Source organism: Pristis pectinata, chromosome 3, assembly GCF_009764475.1.
Source record: "Pristis pectinata isolate sPriPec2 chromosome 3, sPriPec2.1.pri, whole genome shotgun sequence".
In the NCBI taxonomy this organism is placed as follows: domain Eukaryota; kingdom Metazoa; phylum Chordata; class Chondrichthyes; order Rhinopristiformes; family Pristidae; genus Pristis; species Pristis pectinata.
In genome coordinates, this window is record NC_067407.1 from 31,958,566 (window position 1) to 31,975,214 (window position 16,649).

Genomic DNA, 16,649 nt, shown 5'->3' on the forward strand with positions numbered 1-16,649 from the left:
TGAAACGTGAGTGTTTGATGGCTCTGGGCCTGTACTCGCTGGAGTTTAGAAGGCTGACGGGGGGGATCTCATTGAAATCCACTGAACATTGAAAACCTGGATAGAGTGGATGTGGAGAGGATGTTTCCATGAGTGGGAGAGTCGAGAACCAGAGGCACAACCTCAGAATAGAAGGATGTCCCTTTATATCAGAGATGAGGAGGAATTTCTTTAGCCAGAAGGTGGTGAATCCGTGGAATTCATTGTCACAGATGGCTGTGGAGGCCAAGTTATTGGATATATTTAATGCAGAGGTTGATAAGTTCTTGATTTAGTGAGGGCATCAAAGGTTACGGGGAGAAGGCAGGAGAATGGTGTTGAGAGGGAAAAATAAATCAGTCATGATCAAATGGCAGAGCAGACTCAATGGGCTGAATGGCCTAATTCTCCTATGTCTTATGGTCTTGCTGCCAAGCCAATTTTGGATCCAGTTTGCCAATTTTCTCAGGATCCCATGGGCCCTAATCATTTGAACCAGTTTCCCAATTGGCACCTTATCAAAGGCTGAAATCCATGTAAATCGCATCTACCACCCAGCCTGTTCAATAGACTTTGTTGTCTCTTCAAAGAATTCAATCAAATTGGTCAGACAAGATCTGCCCTTGACAAAGCCATGTTAGCTGTCTGATTAGTGTACCCTTGATGTTAGGCTGGCAGGTCTATAGTTACCAGGCTTTTCCCTGCTGCCCTTTTTTTTAAAAAGGGGGCTACATTGTCTTGTCTTTCAGTCATCTGGTACCTTGTGTCCAGCAATGATTTAAAAATCTCAACCAGAGCCCCAGCAATCTCTTCCCTTGACTCTCACAGTCACTTGGGATAATTCCCATTTGGTCCTGAGGATTTATCCATCTTTAAGCCTGCGAAGACATTGAGTACTTCCTCTTCATTTATAGAGACTTGCACTAGACTTTCACGTATACTTTCACTTAATTCTCCAACTACAAAGTCAATTTTCTTTATGAATACTGATGTAAAGTATTTAAGCCCTCAACTACATCTGGTTTTGCACATAATTGCCCCTGTTGTCCCTAATGGGCCTTACTTTTGCCCTTAATATACTAATAGAATGTCTTCGGATTTACAGTAATCCTGTCCGCCGGTGATTCCTTGTGACTCTTCTTAGCCTTCCTAATTTCCTTTTTAAGTGCCTCCCTGTACTTTTTCCATTATCGACAGGCTTTTTCTGTCATTAGTTCCCTATACCTGTGTACTTTTTTCGTCTTTAACCAACCCTCAATTTTCCAAAGCATCCAGGATTCCTTCAACTTGTTACCCTTGGCTTTTACCCTTACAGGAACATGTTCACCTTGAACTCCTTCTGTTTCTCCTTTGAATGCTTCCTACTGGGCAGATGTAGTCTCGCCTGCAAGTAGATGCTCCCAATTTATCTTTGCTGTATCCTCCCTTATGTCAATGAAAGTGGCCTTTCCCCAGTTTAAGACCTTTTATTACTGGTCCATATCCTTTTCCATAACTGATATAAAATATACAGAGTTATGTTCATTATTTCCAAAATGATCCACCACTGGCACTCCCTCCACTTGACCAGCTTCATTCCTCAAGATAAGGTCCAGTAATGCTCCTTTCCTCATTGGTCTACTTACATACTGTGTCAAAAAGCTCTTGTGGGCACTTCAAAAATTCCACCCTCTCTGAGCCTTTAACACTAAGGCAATCCCAGTTAATATTAGGGGAAATTGAAATCCTCCAGTATAATAACCCTACTTCTATTGCATCTTTCTGATATCTGCCTACACATTTGTTCCTCTACCTCTTGTTGACTGTTGGGAGGTCTGTAATACAAAAGTGATGCTACCTTTTTGATTTTAATCTCTACCCACATAGCCTTGTTTGAGGAGCCTTCTCGGATATCCTCCCTCAATACTGAAGTAATACAATCTTTGACTAACAGTGCAACACCTCATCACCTTTCACCACCCCCTCTGTCCTGCCTGAAAATTTTATAGCCAGGAATGTTGTGTTACCAGTCCTGCCCATTCTTCAACTATGTCTCAGTGATGACAACAATATTGTAGACACTTGGGTTAGTTAAAGCTTTGAGTTCATCTACTTTGTTAGTTATACTTTGCATTAAAATGTATGCAATTTAGCTTTGAATTCTCTTGATGTTCACTTGCTTGTTTTGCCTACTTGTCTTGGTACTTCTCTAGGTGATTTGTATCTCTCCACCTGAACAAACACTCTGAGCTTCTTTTCCCTCACAACAGTTAGAAACCTTCCCCAACAGTGCCAGTAAACCTCCTAGCAAGGATGTTGGTCCCAGTCTGGTTGAGGTGCAGCTACCCTGGTTCCACAGATCCCACTTTTCCCCAGAAACCCTTCCATTGATCCAGGAACTTAAAGCCTACCCTCCTACACCATCTCTTCAGCCACCAGTTTCCATTGGAACTCTACTGAGGCACATACCTCCATTGACCAGGACCTTCTGATTTCTCTGGCACCAACGCTGCTGTTTGCTCATTGTGGTAAAAAGCTCTTGTGGAGTTTTCTTATGAGACAAATCTCTCAACCCTTTCATTGGAGGATAGTTGTAATCAAGCATTGTGTGTTGGTGCATCTGGACTGCTGAATGGCATAAAAAGAAGGAAAGTGTCTCTGAGTCTAAGGAATACATGTAGGAAATAACAAAGGCATAAAAAAAAGCTTTCTAAAATTAAATGGACTCCCTGTGGTGCCCTGATGTAAAGGACTCCTTATGTTTAAAATGGATACAATCCAGCCTTTTATTCCTCGCATTCAACATTTCCATCAGCTACAATGTGATGCCACCGTCAGCCACATGTTCCACTCTCCACCCCTTTCTGCTTTCTGCAAGGACCACTCTGTGACTCCCTGGTTTGTTCATCCCTCCCCCTCCTTAGGCACTTTCCCCTGCAACCATTGGAGGTGTAACACCTGTTCCTTGCCTCCTGCCTTGCCACCATTCAGGGACCCAAGTAGCCCTTCCAGGTGAGGCATAGATTCACATGCTCCCAATATGGCCTCCTTTACATTGGCGAGACCATGTGCAGTCTAGGTGACTGCTTTGCCGAGCACCCTTCCTCTGTCTGCAGTGGCCATCTTGAACTCCTTTCTGCAAGCCATTTTAGTTCCCATTCCAATCTGTCCTCCGCTTCCTTTACAGCCAAGGCGAGGCCAAATGCAAACTAGAAGAACAGCACTTCATGTTCTGCCTGAGTAGTCTATAACCCAACAGCATGAGCATTGAATTTTCCAGTGTTATGTAACCTGTTTCCCCCTCTGTCCCTTTCTTTCTTTCTTCTGGGCTTTACGTGCTAACTTTGTGGGCAACAATATAGTAGATGGAGTATGATGTAGAAAATGTGAGGTTATTCTCTTTGGTTGAGAAAAGGAATGCTGAGCAATTTTCTGATTAGTGAGTGATTAGGAAACACATTCAAGGTGACTTGTAGGTGTGGTAGCCAGTTGAGAAGGCAAATGGTATATTTGACATTATTGCAAGAGGATTTAAATACAAGGGTAAGTATGTCCTAGTACAATTATATATGGCCTTATTGAGATTGCATTTGAAATATGCTGTATAACTTTGGCTTCCTTTCCCAAAGAATGCAGTGAAGTGATTTCTAGGATGTTATCTGAGGAGAAATCAAGTAGGCTAGACCTGTTTAGAGGAGTGAAAAATGACCTCTTTAAAGCATACAGAATTCTAAGAGGACTTGGCAGGGTAGATGTAGGAAAGGTGCTTTCCTCCAGCTAAGGAGTCTGGAACTCAGTCACAGTCTCAAAATGTGTAGTCCACTACAGCACAGAAACGGGCGCTTTGGCCCATCTAGTCCACGCCGGCCTGGTTTTCTGCCTAGTCCCATCTCCCTGCACCCGGACCATAGCCCTCCATACCTCTCTCATTCATGCGCCTATCAAAACTTCTCTTAAATGTTACAATTGAACCCTCATCCACCACTGTTGCTGGCAGCTCGTTCCACGCTTGCACCACCCTCTGACTGAAGTAGTTTACCCTCAGATTCCCCTTAAATATTTCACCTTTCACCCTAAACCTATGACCTCTGGTTCTAGTCTCACCCAACCTGAGGGGAAAAAGCCTGCAATGCATTCAACCTATCTATACCCCTCATAATTTTGTATACCTTTATAAGATCTCCCCTCATTCTCCGGTGCTCCAGGGAATAAAGTCCTAACCTATCCAACCTTTCTATATAACTCAGGTCTTCAAGTCCCGGCAACATCCTTGTAAATTTTCTCTGCACTCCTTCAAGCTTATTGATATCTTTTCTGTAGGTAGGTGACCAGAACTGCACACAATACTCTAAATTCAGCCTTACCAACATCTTGTACAACTTCAACATAACATCCCAACTCCTGTACTCAATGCCCTGATTTATGAAGGCCAATGTGCCAAAAGCTCTCTTTATCACCCTATCTGTGATGCCACTTTCAAGGAACTATGGATCTGTACTCCCATGTCCCTTTGTTCTATTGCACGCCTCGGTGCCCTACCATTCACTGTGTAAGTCTTACCCGGGTTTGTCCTCCCAAAGTGCATCACTTTGCACTTGTCTGCATTAAATTCCATTTAAATCAGAGATTAAAAAAAATTGTACTCTGGGAAGGTAGTGAATCTCTAGAATTCTCCATCCCAGAGTGCATTTGAGACTTGGTCATTGATTGCATTCAAAATGGAGATCTGGAGATTTCTGAATATTAAAGGATAGAGGGATGTGGGCATACTGTCACAAAATTAGCCATGGTCTTGCTAAATAGTATAGCAGCTTGAGAAACCGAATGGCCTAACCATTCTATTTATATTTTTGTTATAGAGTAATTTGTTTGCCGAAGGCTGGATATTGAAATGTTCTCATTTTGAGAGTCCAAACCCAGAAGGAGAGAAGACTTGCTATCAAATACCAAAAATGAAATCATTGTGGATCAGTTCTTTCTGGCCCATACTCTCTGGTCAGATTTGCTGCTCATAGTTTGCCCATGTTGGGATTTACTAGATGGGATATAGAGTCCTTTTCTTGCTGGTTCTCTGTGCTCGAGTCCTATGGCATGTTCTGGACGGCCTCCAAACCTTGAGTGGTGCATTGTTGGCTTGCCGCCTTGACAGCCAGCAAAGCTGGGGCTTTGCTATAATTTATTTTCGTGATTTGTAAATGTATGTGCCAATGAAACACACAAATTAATGCTGTGGTGGATGATTAAAGTATGAGCATTTTTATAAAGCACATAAACCACCTTAATATTTAAAACACAATTATTTTTGCTTTAATTTAAAGTTGCCTTTCTTTTTGCTTTGTATCTTTGTCCCACAATCACCATTAAAATCAATGGGGTTTCAAATCCTGCACCAAATATGACCTAGCTCAGAATCCAACAGATGATTTCGCCAAGGTAATTGAAAAATAAAATACTGCAGATGCTAGAAACACTTGACAAGTTGCACAATGGGGAGAAGTAGTTAATTTCAGTTGATTAATAGAGGAAATTATAATTGAGAACAAAGAAATAATGCACACTGTGCTTCTGTTTTCACAAAGGAGGACTCTGGCCTCCAGATATATCAGCATTTATAAATATTGCTTGGGGTTTAGTCTGGGGGAGACTGCAAGGAAATCTTGTATCGCTGCCTGGTGTTAGAAGTGTGCTGGAATGGGTTGGGGAAATTGTGCTGGGCTTTGGCATCTTCCAGCTACTTGAGGAAGGAACTGCCATTGAGAGCCTGCATGCAGATCAGTCTAGGAAGGTTCTCTAAACCGAGGAAGAAAGATGTTTGTTGCTGCTCTTTGCTTTCACCAGCAGTTTTCAAAAATTGTCAGTAGTGGTTGCCAATGGTTTTCACACTGGCCTTCACTGAACAAGCAATGCTGAAACCACTTCTTCTGGAGTTGGAGGATGGCTGTTCCTGACAAAATGAGCTAAAGGTGCTATTGCGAGGATGGCAGTGCTATGCATGACCTGGCAGTAGTGGATTTTTGGTCCAAGTGTGCTTTGGCAAATGCATATGTTATTTTTAGCAGCATTTTAATTATGAGTATTCAGCAGCCTCTCTTATTCTCTCGCTGAATGGCTAGAAATTTTTACTTCCCATTTGATGAAAAGGATGTTGATAACACTGAAGATTCAAGCTAATGAGGGTTATCAGTTTATGACTTTATATCAGTGATGCTAGTGAGTTTCCTTTGGGAGATAGTTGAGTTATGTTGTGAAATAATATATTGAGCCAGGTCTTAAGGGGGTTTGGTGGTAAATATCTCCCAGTTCAAATTTGTGCTCAAATTCTGAGAGAATGGAGAACATCTTCAAATAATTGTCCTCTTGTCACTATCTAAGAAATATTTCTGTTTGGAGAATTAAGCCTAATCAAACTACTTTTTGACATTTTTAATTTTTTTTTACAGGCAGCTATTAATGGCATAATTCCACAAGAGAATGGCATTTTACAAAGGTAAGTATTCTTTTATTTACCATTATTCATAGGTTGAATCAACATGCTCAGAATAAAAATGCTGAAGTATAAACTTACAAATTGATTTAATTTTTCAAAAAATACTGTTTGCTATGACTGGACATTCATTTATTTTTCAAACTGAGATTTATTCCAGTTCAAAGTTATTCTGTTTATTTAAAAAAAAATTCAATTTAAAAACTTCTCGCTGAACGAAGAATGTTAAAACATGCTTGCTTAAAATCAGAAAGATTCTGATGAATGTTACTGAAGTATTAACTCAGTTTCTTTCTCCATAGATACCACCTGATCTGATTATTACTAGCATTCTGTTTTTATTTCCGATTCCAGCATCTGTAGTTTCTTGCTTTTCACTTGTAAACTCTGTTTATGTGTTTGCTTGTGATTTAAATGTCAGGTCAAATAGTTTGAGATAAATACTAAGAAAGATTTTATGCACATAAGTATTAAAGTGATAGTTAACGCAACAGAGCAAGATATTACCTACTATACTCTGGATAGAATCTAGCATCTTGTTTATCAGGTCATGCGCCCTTGCTTTGACTCTGGTTTCCATTGTATATAATTTTGCAAATGTTAATTTTTCTCATGAGCCCAGTTGTTTTACATGTCTATAATTTGATTTTCCCACAAATGGAAACTCTGTCCACGTATACCCTCCTATTCTGTCATAATTTTAAAGACCATTTAGGTAACTTGTAACATTTGTTTTAAAAAAGTGCAAGTTATTTAGTTTTTCCTGAAACTTTTAATCTAAGCTTATCCAGTGTGGAGACCAGAACTGTACCCCATAAGCGTATGGGGTACACAAGTTTCACACTGTTTTGGTGTATTTTAATTTGATATCCTTAAATGCCTAAGTAATATTGTTTGTTTCTACTTGCTTTGCTAATCCATGATTCTGTTTCAAATGATTTGTTTGCCTAATTTCCAAGACCCCTTTGTTCTACCATCCCCATCTTGCTTTATTTTCCCAAATTTCTACTTCTCCTGTCTAAGTGCATCAGCTCACAATTATCTTTTAATTTGCAACCTAATTGCCCAGTCTTCAAGTTTTCCAATGTTGAACATTATGTTGTGCAGTGATAACTATTAAAATAAAGACTTTTATTAAACAATTTCATTATAATTTGTAAACTGTTGCAGTTAACTATCAGAAGTCTTTATTGAGCTGACTTGCTCACTCTCTTTACTAGGAAAGTTAACTTCTCATTTCAATTATTAAAAAAAAATTCTTGGAACATGGGATCACTATCAACACCAGCTTAGTTGCCTATTAAAAGATGATGGTGGGCTGCTTAATTTTGTACTGTGGCAGTTCACAGTCAGGAAATGGTGGCACAGTTGGGTCTGAATAATCCAGAGACGAGTTCAAATCTCACCATGTGCAGGTGTGGAATTTAAATAAGTAATTTTTAAAAATAAAATTAACCTCTCTAATGTGACCATGAACTCTTGGATGGTTTCTTTTATTAAAAAAAATCATTTGATTAACTAATACCATGGAGGGAATGAAATTTGCTGCCCTTACCCAGCCTGATATTTATCAATGCAGATCCATAGAAGTGTTGTTCATCCTTAGCTTGCATGACCATTTCAGAGAGCAGTTATTTAAATATATCAGAACAGCTATGTCAAAATAGAATGAGGATAATAATTAAGAACGCATTATCTGCCATCCCATTTGGAAGTGATGTTAATCCCAGCCCAGTTGACTGGCAATGTCCTCATGAGCACTTGGAGCCCCATGTCTAAATATGAAGAGCTATCCGTAACCTACCTGATGGTCTTGCTCTTAGCATTGTACCTTACAGCTGATGTCTTCTCCATCATAAATTTTGGAAACATCCAGACCTCACTGGCAGGACAATCCCACTGGAGGTGGTGATATATTTGTGTACAGGAATGAGGGAGTACTAGTATGTCTCGTGCTACCTTGTCAAACACAAACAAGGACAGGAGTGATCAGGAGGAGATTCATTAGTTACCATCCTCTTTCATCTAAATAATTGTTACTTCTCTGTATTGAACAATATTTGGAAGAAGCATTGACTGGACTTTGATATCTGTTAACAGTATTAACATTGCTTGACTTGCAGTCTGGCAGATAATGAGCAAACCTATGTGAAGGATAGACCTACGTAACCTCATAGTCACCAATATACCTTTAAGGTTGTACCTGTCAATGACAGTGTTGACCATATCATCGTCCTTTTGGAGATGGTCTGATCTTCACACTGAGGGCATCCTTCCATGTTGTGATATTAACATCATGATAAATGGGTTAGACTGTACAGATAACTTTCAATTTGGAATGCACGAGGATCTGTGGGAGACATTAACCTTAGCAGAGTTGTATTCCAATACCATCTGTAAGCTTGTCTCATAACATGTCCTTCACACCACCATTATAATCAAGCCATTGCACCAACCCTGCTTCACTGAGGAGCATAGAAGGACATGCTGGCAACAGCACCATGTGTAGCTAAAAATGAGATGCCAATTTAATGCCACAGCAGAGTACTACATGCATGCTAAACAGCAGAAATGATGTGGTTATAGATTAAATTAAGTAATTCCAGAATCAACAGATAGTATCACAATGCTGCAGTTGTGAAGTTAAGCCATGAATGGTGGTGGACAATTAAACAGCCAACAGGAGAATGTGGCTCCAGGAATATCGTCTTTCTCTGTAATGGTGGGGTTCAGCATGTGAGTGCCAAAGAAAATAATTTTGGAACCATCTTCAGCTGGAAGTCCTGAGTGTCTGATGCACCTCTGCTTCCTTCTGCAATCTCTGCCATTTAATGGAAGCCAGCCTTCAGAGAAGTGAATTGAATTGGCTGACACCAAGAAATGGTTAGGAGCACTGAATACAGCATTGGCTTTGGGATCAGAAAAATCCTGGTTGTAGGACTGCAGATTTGCTCCAGAAATGGCTGTACCTCCATTCAAACTTTTTATGCATTTACAACTCTGGTGTCTCTGTTGATATGTGAAATTGTTGCCTACAAAAAAGGGCACTAATCCAATCCGACTAACTTCTTAACAATCAACATATTCTCAAGGTGCCATTGACAGTACTATCAAGTGGCTCTTGCCAATGCTCATTTTGGGTTTTGCCATGACGACTTGACTCCAGCCTTCATTATGGCCCTGATCTAAATAAAGACCAAAGAACTGAATTCTAGAGGTGAGAGTGATTGCTCCTGGGACATAAGAAATGGGATTCAATAAGATCATGGCCATTTGTTTGCCTCAGTACTATTTTCTGCATCTAACTGCACATATTTAGTTTCTTTAATATTCAAGTATCTTATTGATCTTTGAATTGAATATACTCAGCATCTGAGCCTCTGTTCAGACCTTTTGGGTACAGAACTTGGCATCTAGGTTCTAAATGGTCAATCCCTTATTATTGAGACTTTGACCTCCTAGTTCTAGATACTACAGCCATTAGACCCATAAGACTTTTGTATGTTTCAATCAGACCACCCCTCACTTATCTGATCTCTGGAAAATATAGGCCTTGTCTGCTTAATCTCTCCTTGTTGAATAAATCTCACCCCTGTAGCTGTCTTGAAAGGCTGAGTGGCCTATTCCTCCTCCTCGTGTGTTGATATTTATGTGCAATATGACACCTCGTCAAATGACTAAATTCAGAATAAATCTGTTTGTACTATTTTTTGACCTGCACCATACTGTATCCAAACCCAAGTCACAAGTTCTTAAATTGTAACAAGATGATAATTTCTTAATTTTCATTTCAGCCATCTTGTGGGTTCTTGGTGTGCGAGAGTGTCACAATTGCACAGCTGCTAGTGTTAATGTTGCACAGCTTCAGCATCCTGGGTTTGATTTGTCCTAGTTTCTTCCATGTCCCAAAGATGAATTCATTGGCTACTGTAAATTGGCCGGTGGTCTGGAAGTCGGAGGAGTTGATGGGCATGTAAGAAATTTGGGGGAATGGGAACTCTGAGGATTGGCATGGAATCAATGGGCTGAATAGCCAGCTCTTGTGTGATAAGAAAATGAGAAATATGGAAAAAGATAATTAAGTTTCACATGGGATCCAAAACACCCAGAAGACGCATGGTCATTCTATTAGTATATCAGCATTTCAGATTTGGTTCCAGAAGTGTTAAGTCCATGTCCAAGAAACTTGAGTTATCAGTGGGAATTGTCCTGTCAACTGTGGCTACATACAACAATACTTGAAGATGAAGTATAATTCAAAAACTAGTTATTTTCCTTGACTCTCATCAGAATATTTGAGATATTTAAAGCAAGCTTTTATGATCTGCTAAAACCCTACTACTGTAGAGCTAGTTATTTTCATTGTACTATTTTTCTACTTAATGCATCTGCAGCCTACAGATGAACATTTATAATTCATTCACATAACAGTGGAAGTGAAAGTTATCTTGTGATTTAGATTTATTTTGAGAATTTCAAAGTTTCTCTACCCTCAGGTAGAAATATATTAATAATTCTGAATTCAATGTGAATTTATTTCACTGTTTTAGGGCCTTTAATATTTGTTAATAAATGGGTTCTGAAATAGCTTACATTTTACAAACTAACTTATGACTAGCTATGGTTGGAGACTTAAAGGTTAGAATATTGAAAATTGTGTCCATAAAATCCAATTTTACCATTTTGCAGTTTTAACCATTTTGTAACCTGGCCAGCCATGCAGCTAGCTGCCCAGAAACAACCCAAGATGCAGCAAGTATCTATTAGAAAAAGTTTTGAATACACGAACTGGAACTAACAAGTCGTATCGTTGCTATCTACTTAAGAACTTGACCAATGATTGTTTAGTATTGTCAGAGTAGTTTCTGTTTTAAATCTTTCATTAATATTTATTCATGTTTGGATTTTTTTTCATCTGTTTGCAGTGAGTTTGTTAGTGGTGAAACGTCACAGGATCCATTGTATGGACCTACTGGTCAGCCCTCTTCCTCTTCCACTTCCTCTGCTTTCTGTCCAATAACACCATCAAGACCAATTGTGGAAAGGCAACCAAGAATGCTAAACTTTAGAGTGGAATACCGTGACAGAAATGTGGAGGTGGTAGTTGAAGATACTAACACAGTCGGTAAGATTTTAAAATAAATGGTTCATTAACCGAGAAAGCTCTGTGTACCTTTTTAATGTGATCACCTCTTGGAGTAATATTGTGTCCAAGGACACCCAGGTTCCTCCTGAACACCAACACTTACAATCTCCTCATATTTTATAAAATGTTCCACCTTTCTACTTTTTCTTCTAAAGTGGATGAGTTTGCAGTTTTCCACCTTGTATTCCATCTGACATGCTTTGCCCATTCACCAAACCTCCCTCTGTATTTCATTTGAAATGAAGCAGTCTAAGCCTGCAGGCAGCATGACCCAGACAGCATTTGAGAATGGGCTAATAATTGGCAAGTAAGCTTTGTGTTTGACTAACGTCAAGCAATGAAAATCCCCGCCAAGAAAATTCTGATCATTTTGCATTCAGTGCCATTATTGTTAACAGATTTTGCAACATCAGTTTCTTGGGATCATCGATGATGGAAGACAACTGGAACAGCAATATTTAAAAACTAGATAAGTATCCTAAAGCAAGTAATTTCTGACTTCCCAAGGCATTAGTTTAGAATGTGATGAAATAATTGCGACATGTCTAGCAGGGTGACTCCAAAAATGCTGTCAGTCTGATGCTGTCCAGAAGAAAGCAAACTGCTTGATCAATGATCCATCCACCACCCCAAATATTCTCTTCCTCACAACATGGCAAGATGTATCATCTATGAAATAAACTGTGTGGCAATTCATCTAGATTACTCTGATGGCACCCCCCAAGCCTGCAACTCCATGGAGGGTAGTAGGCAAATAGGAACCCCTGACTTGCAGTCCGTCCCACTTTTCTCTCCTCCTCTCCACCACCACCACCACCCCACCCCCCCCCCCCCCCCCAATTCTTGCAGCATCCTGACTTGGAAGTGTATTTCTAGTTTTTCACCACTGTTGCAGCTAAAGTTTGGAATTCCCAACCTCTTAATACTTTTGGGGTACCTTTACCTAAAGGACAGCAGCAGATCAAAAGTTGGCTCATCACCAACTTGTAAAGAGCGATTAGAGATGGATAGTAAATGCTGGCCTTGCCAATGACACCCATAATCCTGCAAATGAATAAATACAAACAATGTTGCTTTGAGCCAGTCAAGCACGGTTACAGTTAATAATTCCAGAATATGTCACAGTCATAGAGTTGTACGGCATAGAAATAGACCCTTCAGCCCACCATGCTTATCCATATCTGGAATGCAGTATTTAAGGGACTGATGTTTACGCTGAAGGGCATTGATTTGTGATATTTTTATAGGTGCAGTGCCCATGGTGATATTGATTCTATAATAGTATATGCAGATATCAACAAATTTTTATAGCAATGCTCAAGAGGCCCTGAAGATATTCTTTTCAAGTACAAGTGACAGTCTCTCCCATGTGTTACGGAGAGAGTATTCCAAAAAAATCATCCGTGTCACAATTTTCAAGCAAGGCTTGTGGATAAGGAAAGGGTTTAGGAAGTGGGGGTATCGGAAAGGGGGAGAAAGGTGGTATAGAATGCGTTCGGTGGGGTAATGGGTTAAAGCACAAGTGATTTAGTGGAAGTGGAGTAAAGGCCAGGAATTACTTTAAGGAGCTAACCATGGCAATTGCAACTCCTGATAATGCAGTGCATCAAAGAAGCAGATGAAAAGTGCAGCAGTGCTGCACTCTGAAATATCTGTTCGTGTCTTCAGACTGGAGAGGGCATGACAAAGGAGGAACTCGGTATGACTGTTGGCCCAATTGATGGGGTGGTGTCATAACCAAATCTTATTGCCCCAGACTGTTGAGTGACTAAAAATAAAAATTGACTATTTTGTTTCTTTTGCATTTTGTGTTTATTTTTTCTACATAAATTCAGTAAGAGTGAATTTTATTCTGTATCTTAAATTTCCAGGTAGTGATTTGAGAATTCTGTAAGGGTGAATTTCCGTAACTCAAATGGCCATAAAGTAGGGTCGCCTCTAAATTTGTTGTGGCATTGGTTGGTGGAGAAAAGAATTGGATGGACTAAGTTAGAAAAGAGAATTATCAGAGAAGAATACCTCGATTAATTTGTGGAATACATTTATGTTCAGTATCTGCTTGCATTACAGATAAACTTTCATGGGCCACAAACCTCAGAAGGAGACCAGTTATTACAGAACTCTTTCCTTCTAATAGCCTTGCAGCATCCTGGAGTCAGAGTTAGAGTTATACAGCACAGAGATGGGCCCTTTGGCCCAACTCATCCATGCTGACTAAGATGCTTGTCCAAGCTAATCCTATTTGCCCACATTTGGCCCATATCCCTCTTATCCATGCACCTGTCTGAACATAGAACATAGAACAGTACAGCACAATACAGGCCCTTCAGCCCACAATGTTGTGCTGACCTTTAAACCTTGCCTAAGACTATCTAACACCCTTCCTCCCACATATCCCTCTACTAGATAAGCATATGGAGGAATTTAAAATAATCTCTTGAATTTGACCAATGTACCTGCCTCCACCACCACCCCAGGCAGCGCATTCCATGCCCCAACCACTCTCTGGGTAAAAAACCTTCCTCTGATATTTCCCTTGAACTTCCCATCCATTACTTTAAAGCCATGCCCTCTTGTATTGAACATTGGTGCCCTGGGAATGTCTTTAAACTTTGTAATTATACCTGCCTCTACCACTGGTAGGTTGTTCCATATACCCATTACATCCTGTTTTTAAAAGAAAACTTGCCCCTCAGGTCCCTATAAATCTTTCCCCTTTCACCTTAAATGTATGCTCTCTAGTTTTAGACTCCCCTACCCTGAGAGAAAAGACGGACTTTCTACCCTATCTATGTTCCTTGTTATTTTATAAACCTCTAGAAGGTCTCTCCATATTCTCCTTCACTCCATGGAAAACAGTCCCAGCTTATCCAATCTCTTCTTGTAACTTGAGCCCTCCAGTCCAGGCAACATCCTTGTGAAGCCTTTCTGCACCCTCTGTAGCTTAATCACATCCTTCCTACGGTGTGGTAACCAGAACTGCACACAATACTCCCCAAGTGTGGTGTAACTAACCTTTCCTCCAGCACTTTTGTGTATTGCTCCAGATTCCAGCATCTGCAGAATTTCTTGTCTCTTGTACAACTGTAACATGACATCCCAACTCATCTACTCAATGACCTGGCTGATGAAGGCAAGTATGCCTTGTGCTGCCTTTATCGCTCTGCCTACTTGTGTTGCCACTTTCAGGGAACTATGTACTTGTACCCTGAGGTCTCTCTGTTCTACAACACTCCCCAGGGCCCTGTGATTCACTGTATGTCCTGTCCTGGTTTAACTTTACAAAATGAATCACTTTGCACTTACCTGAATAAAGTTCAATCTGACATTCCTCTGTCTACTTTCCCAGTTGATCAATGACCTGTTGTAACAAGAGATGACCTTCTTCACCCTCCACTAGGCAGATGACAGCAAAATTGGTTGCAAACTTGCTAATCATGCCACCCACATTCTTATCCAAATTAACAGGGGATCAAGCCACAATCCCCATGGCACACCACTGGTCACAGGCCTCCAATCTGAAAAGCAACCATCCGCTCCTACTCTCTGTATCCTCCCACCAAACCAATTTTGTATCCGATTGGCTTGCTTACAGTACCTTGGATACCGTGTGATGAAATCTTGCATACCTGCCTGTCATGCAGGACTTTGTCAAAGGCCTTGCTAAAGTCCATGCAGACAATGTTTATTACCCTGCCCTCGTCAATCCTCTTATCACCCCTTCAAAAAAAATTCATTCAGATTTTTGAGACCTGTTTTTCTTCTTCTCCCCCCCCCCACCCCCTCGTGCAAAGCCATGTTGATGATCCCTAATAAGTCCTTGCCTTTCCAAATGCATATGAATCCTGTCAGAATCCCTTCCAGCAATTCTCCCATCATTGATGCAAGGCTCACTGGCCTGTAGTTGCCTGGCTTATCCTTGCAGCCCTTGTATAAAGGCAAAACACCAACCATCCTCTAGTCTTCCAGTGCCTCATCTATGGCTAAGGAAGATGCAAAAGTCTCTGCCAGGGCCTCAGCAGTTTGTTCCCTTACTTCCTCCCCATGGTCTTGGATACACCTGGTCAGGCCCTGGGGGTATATCCACCTTTATACACTTCAAGACTGCCAACACTTCCTTTCATAAAATTGATCTGTTTCAGGATAACACTACTGTTTCCTGAACACACTAACTTCCATGTCCTTCTCCATGGTAAATACAGTTGAGAACTATTTGTTTCAGAACTCCCTCATCTTCTGTGGTTCCACACATCGATGACCACACTGATCCTTAATGGATCAATGATCCTCTGTCTCTAGATACCCTTTTATTCTTAATATATGCAGGATCTTTTAGGATTCTCATTAACCTTATCTGCCAGGGATATCTTTTTGCCCTCCTAATTTCCTTCTAAAGTGTATTCCTTCATGCCTTGTATTCCTCAAGGGCTTCACTTGATCCCAGCTGCCTGTACCTGACATCTGCTTCCTTTTTCCTGACCAGAGCCTTGCTATCCTTTGTTAGCCAGGGTTTCCTATTCCTGCCAGCCTTGCTCTTTACTGTAATGGGAACATGCTGGCCCTGAACTCTTCCTGTCTCTCTTTTTGTTTTAAAATCTCCCACTTGCTGGATGTCCATCTACCTGCTAACTGCCTCTCGCAATCAACCTTTGTAAATTCCTGTTTAATGTCACCAAAATTAGCCTTATTCTAATTTTGGAACTTCAATTTAAGGACCAGTATTATCTTTTTCCATTACTAATTTAAAACTAAAAGGATTATGGTCACTGGTCCCAAAGTGCTCCTTTATTGACACATCACTTTATTGCCAGGCCTCATTTTGTGTAGTCCCTTCTCTAGTAAGGCTATCTACATATTGCTTCAGAAAACTTTCCTGGATGACTTTAACAAATTCTGCATCATCTAATCCCTCAGCACTGTCAATATTCCCCTGATCTATCCCTGTGGCCCTGCAAGTTAATATTCCTGATGCCTCTCTAATTCCCCTTTTGAAACCATTGTCTTTGCTTCACTACCCTTATC

At 40.4% G+C, this 16,649-nt stretch overlaps 1 protein-coding gene across 1 annotated transcript in view; it reads left to right on the forward strand.

Annotated features, from left to right (window-relative positions):
* The window catches only part of faf1 (Fas (TNFRSF6) associated factor 1), a 227,694-nt gene that overhangs the window by 10,287 nt on the left and 200,758 nt on the right, over positions 1 to 16,649 (forward strand). Inside the window, exons 3-4 of the mRNA XM_052013170.1 lie at positions 6,438 to 6,484; positions 11,407 to 11,606. Coding sequence (XP_051869130.1) covers positions 6,438 to 6,484; positions 11,407 to 11,606 — 247 coding nt within the window. The remainder of the gene's footprint in view (positions 1 to 6,437; positions 6,485 to 11,406; positions 11,607 to 16,649) is intronic.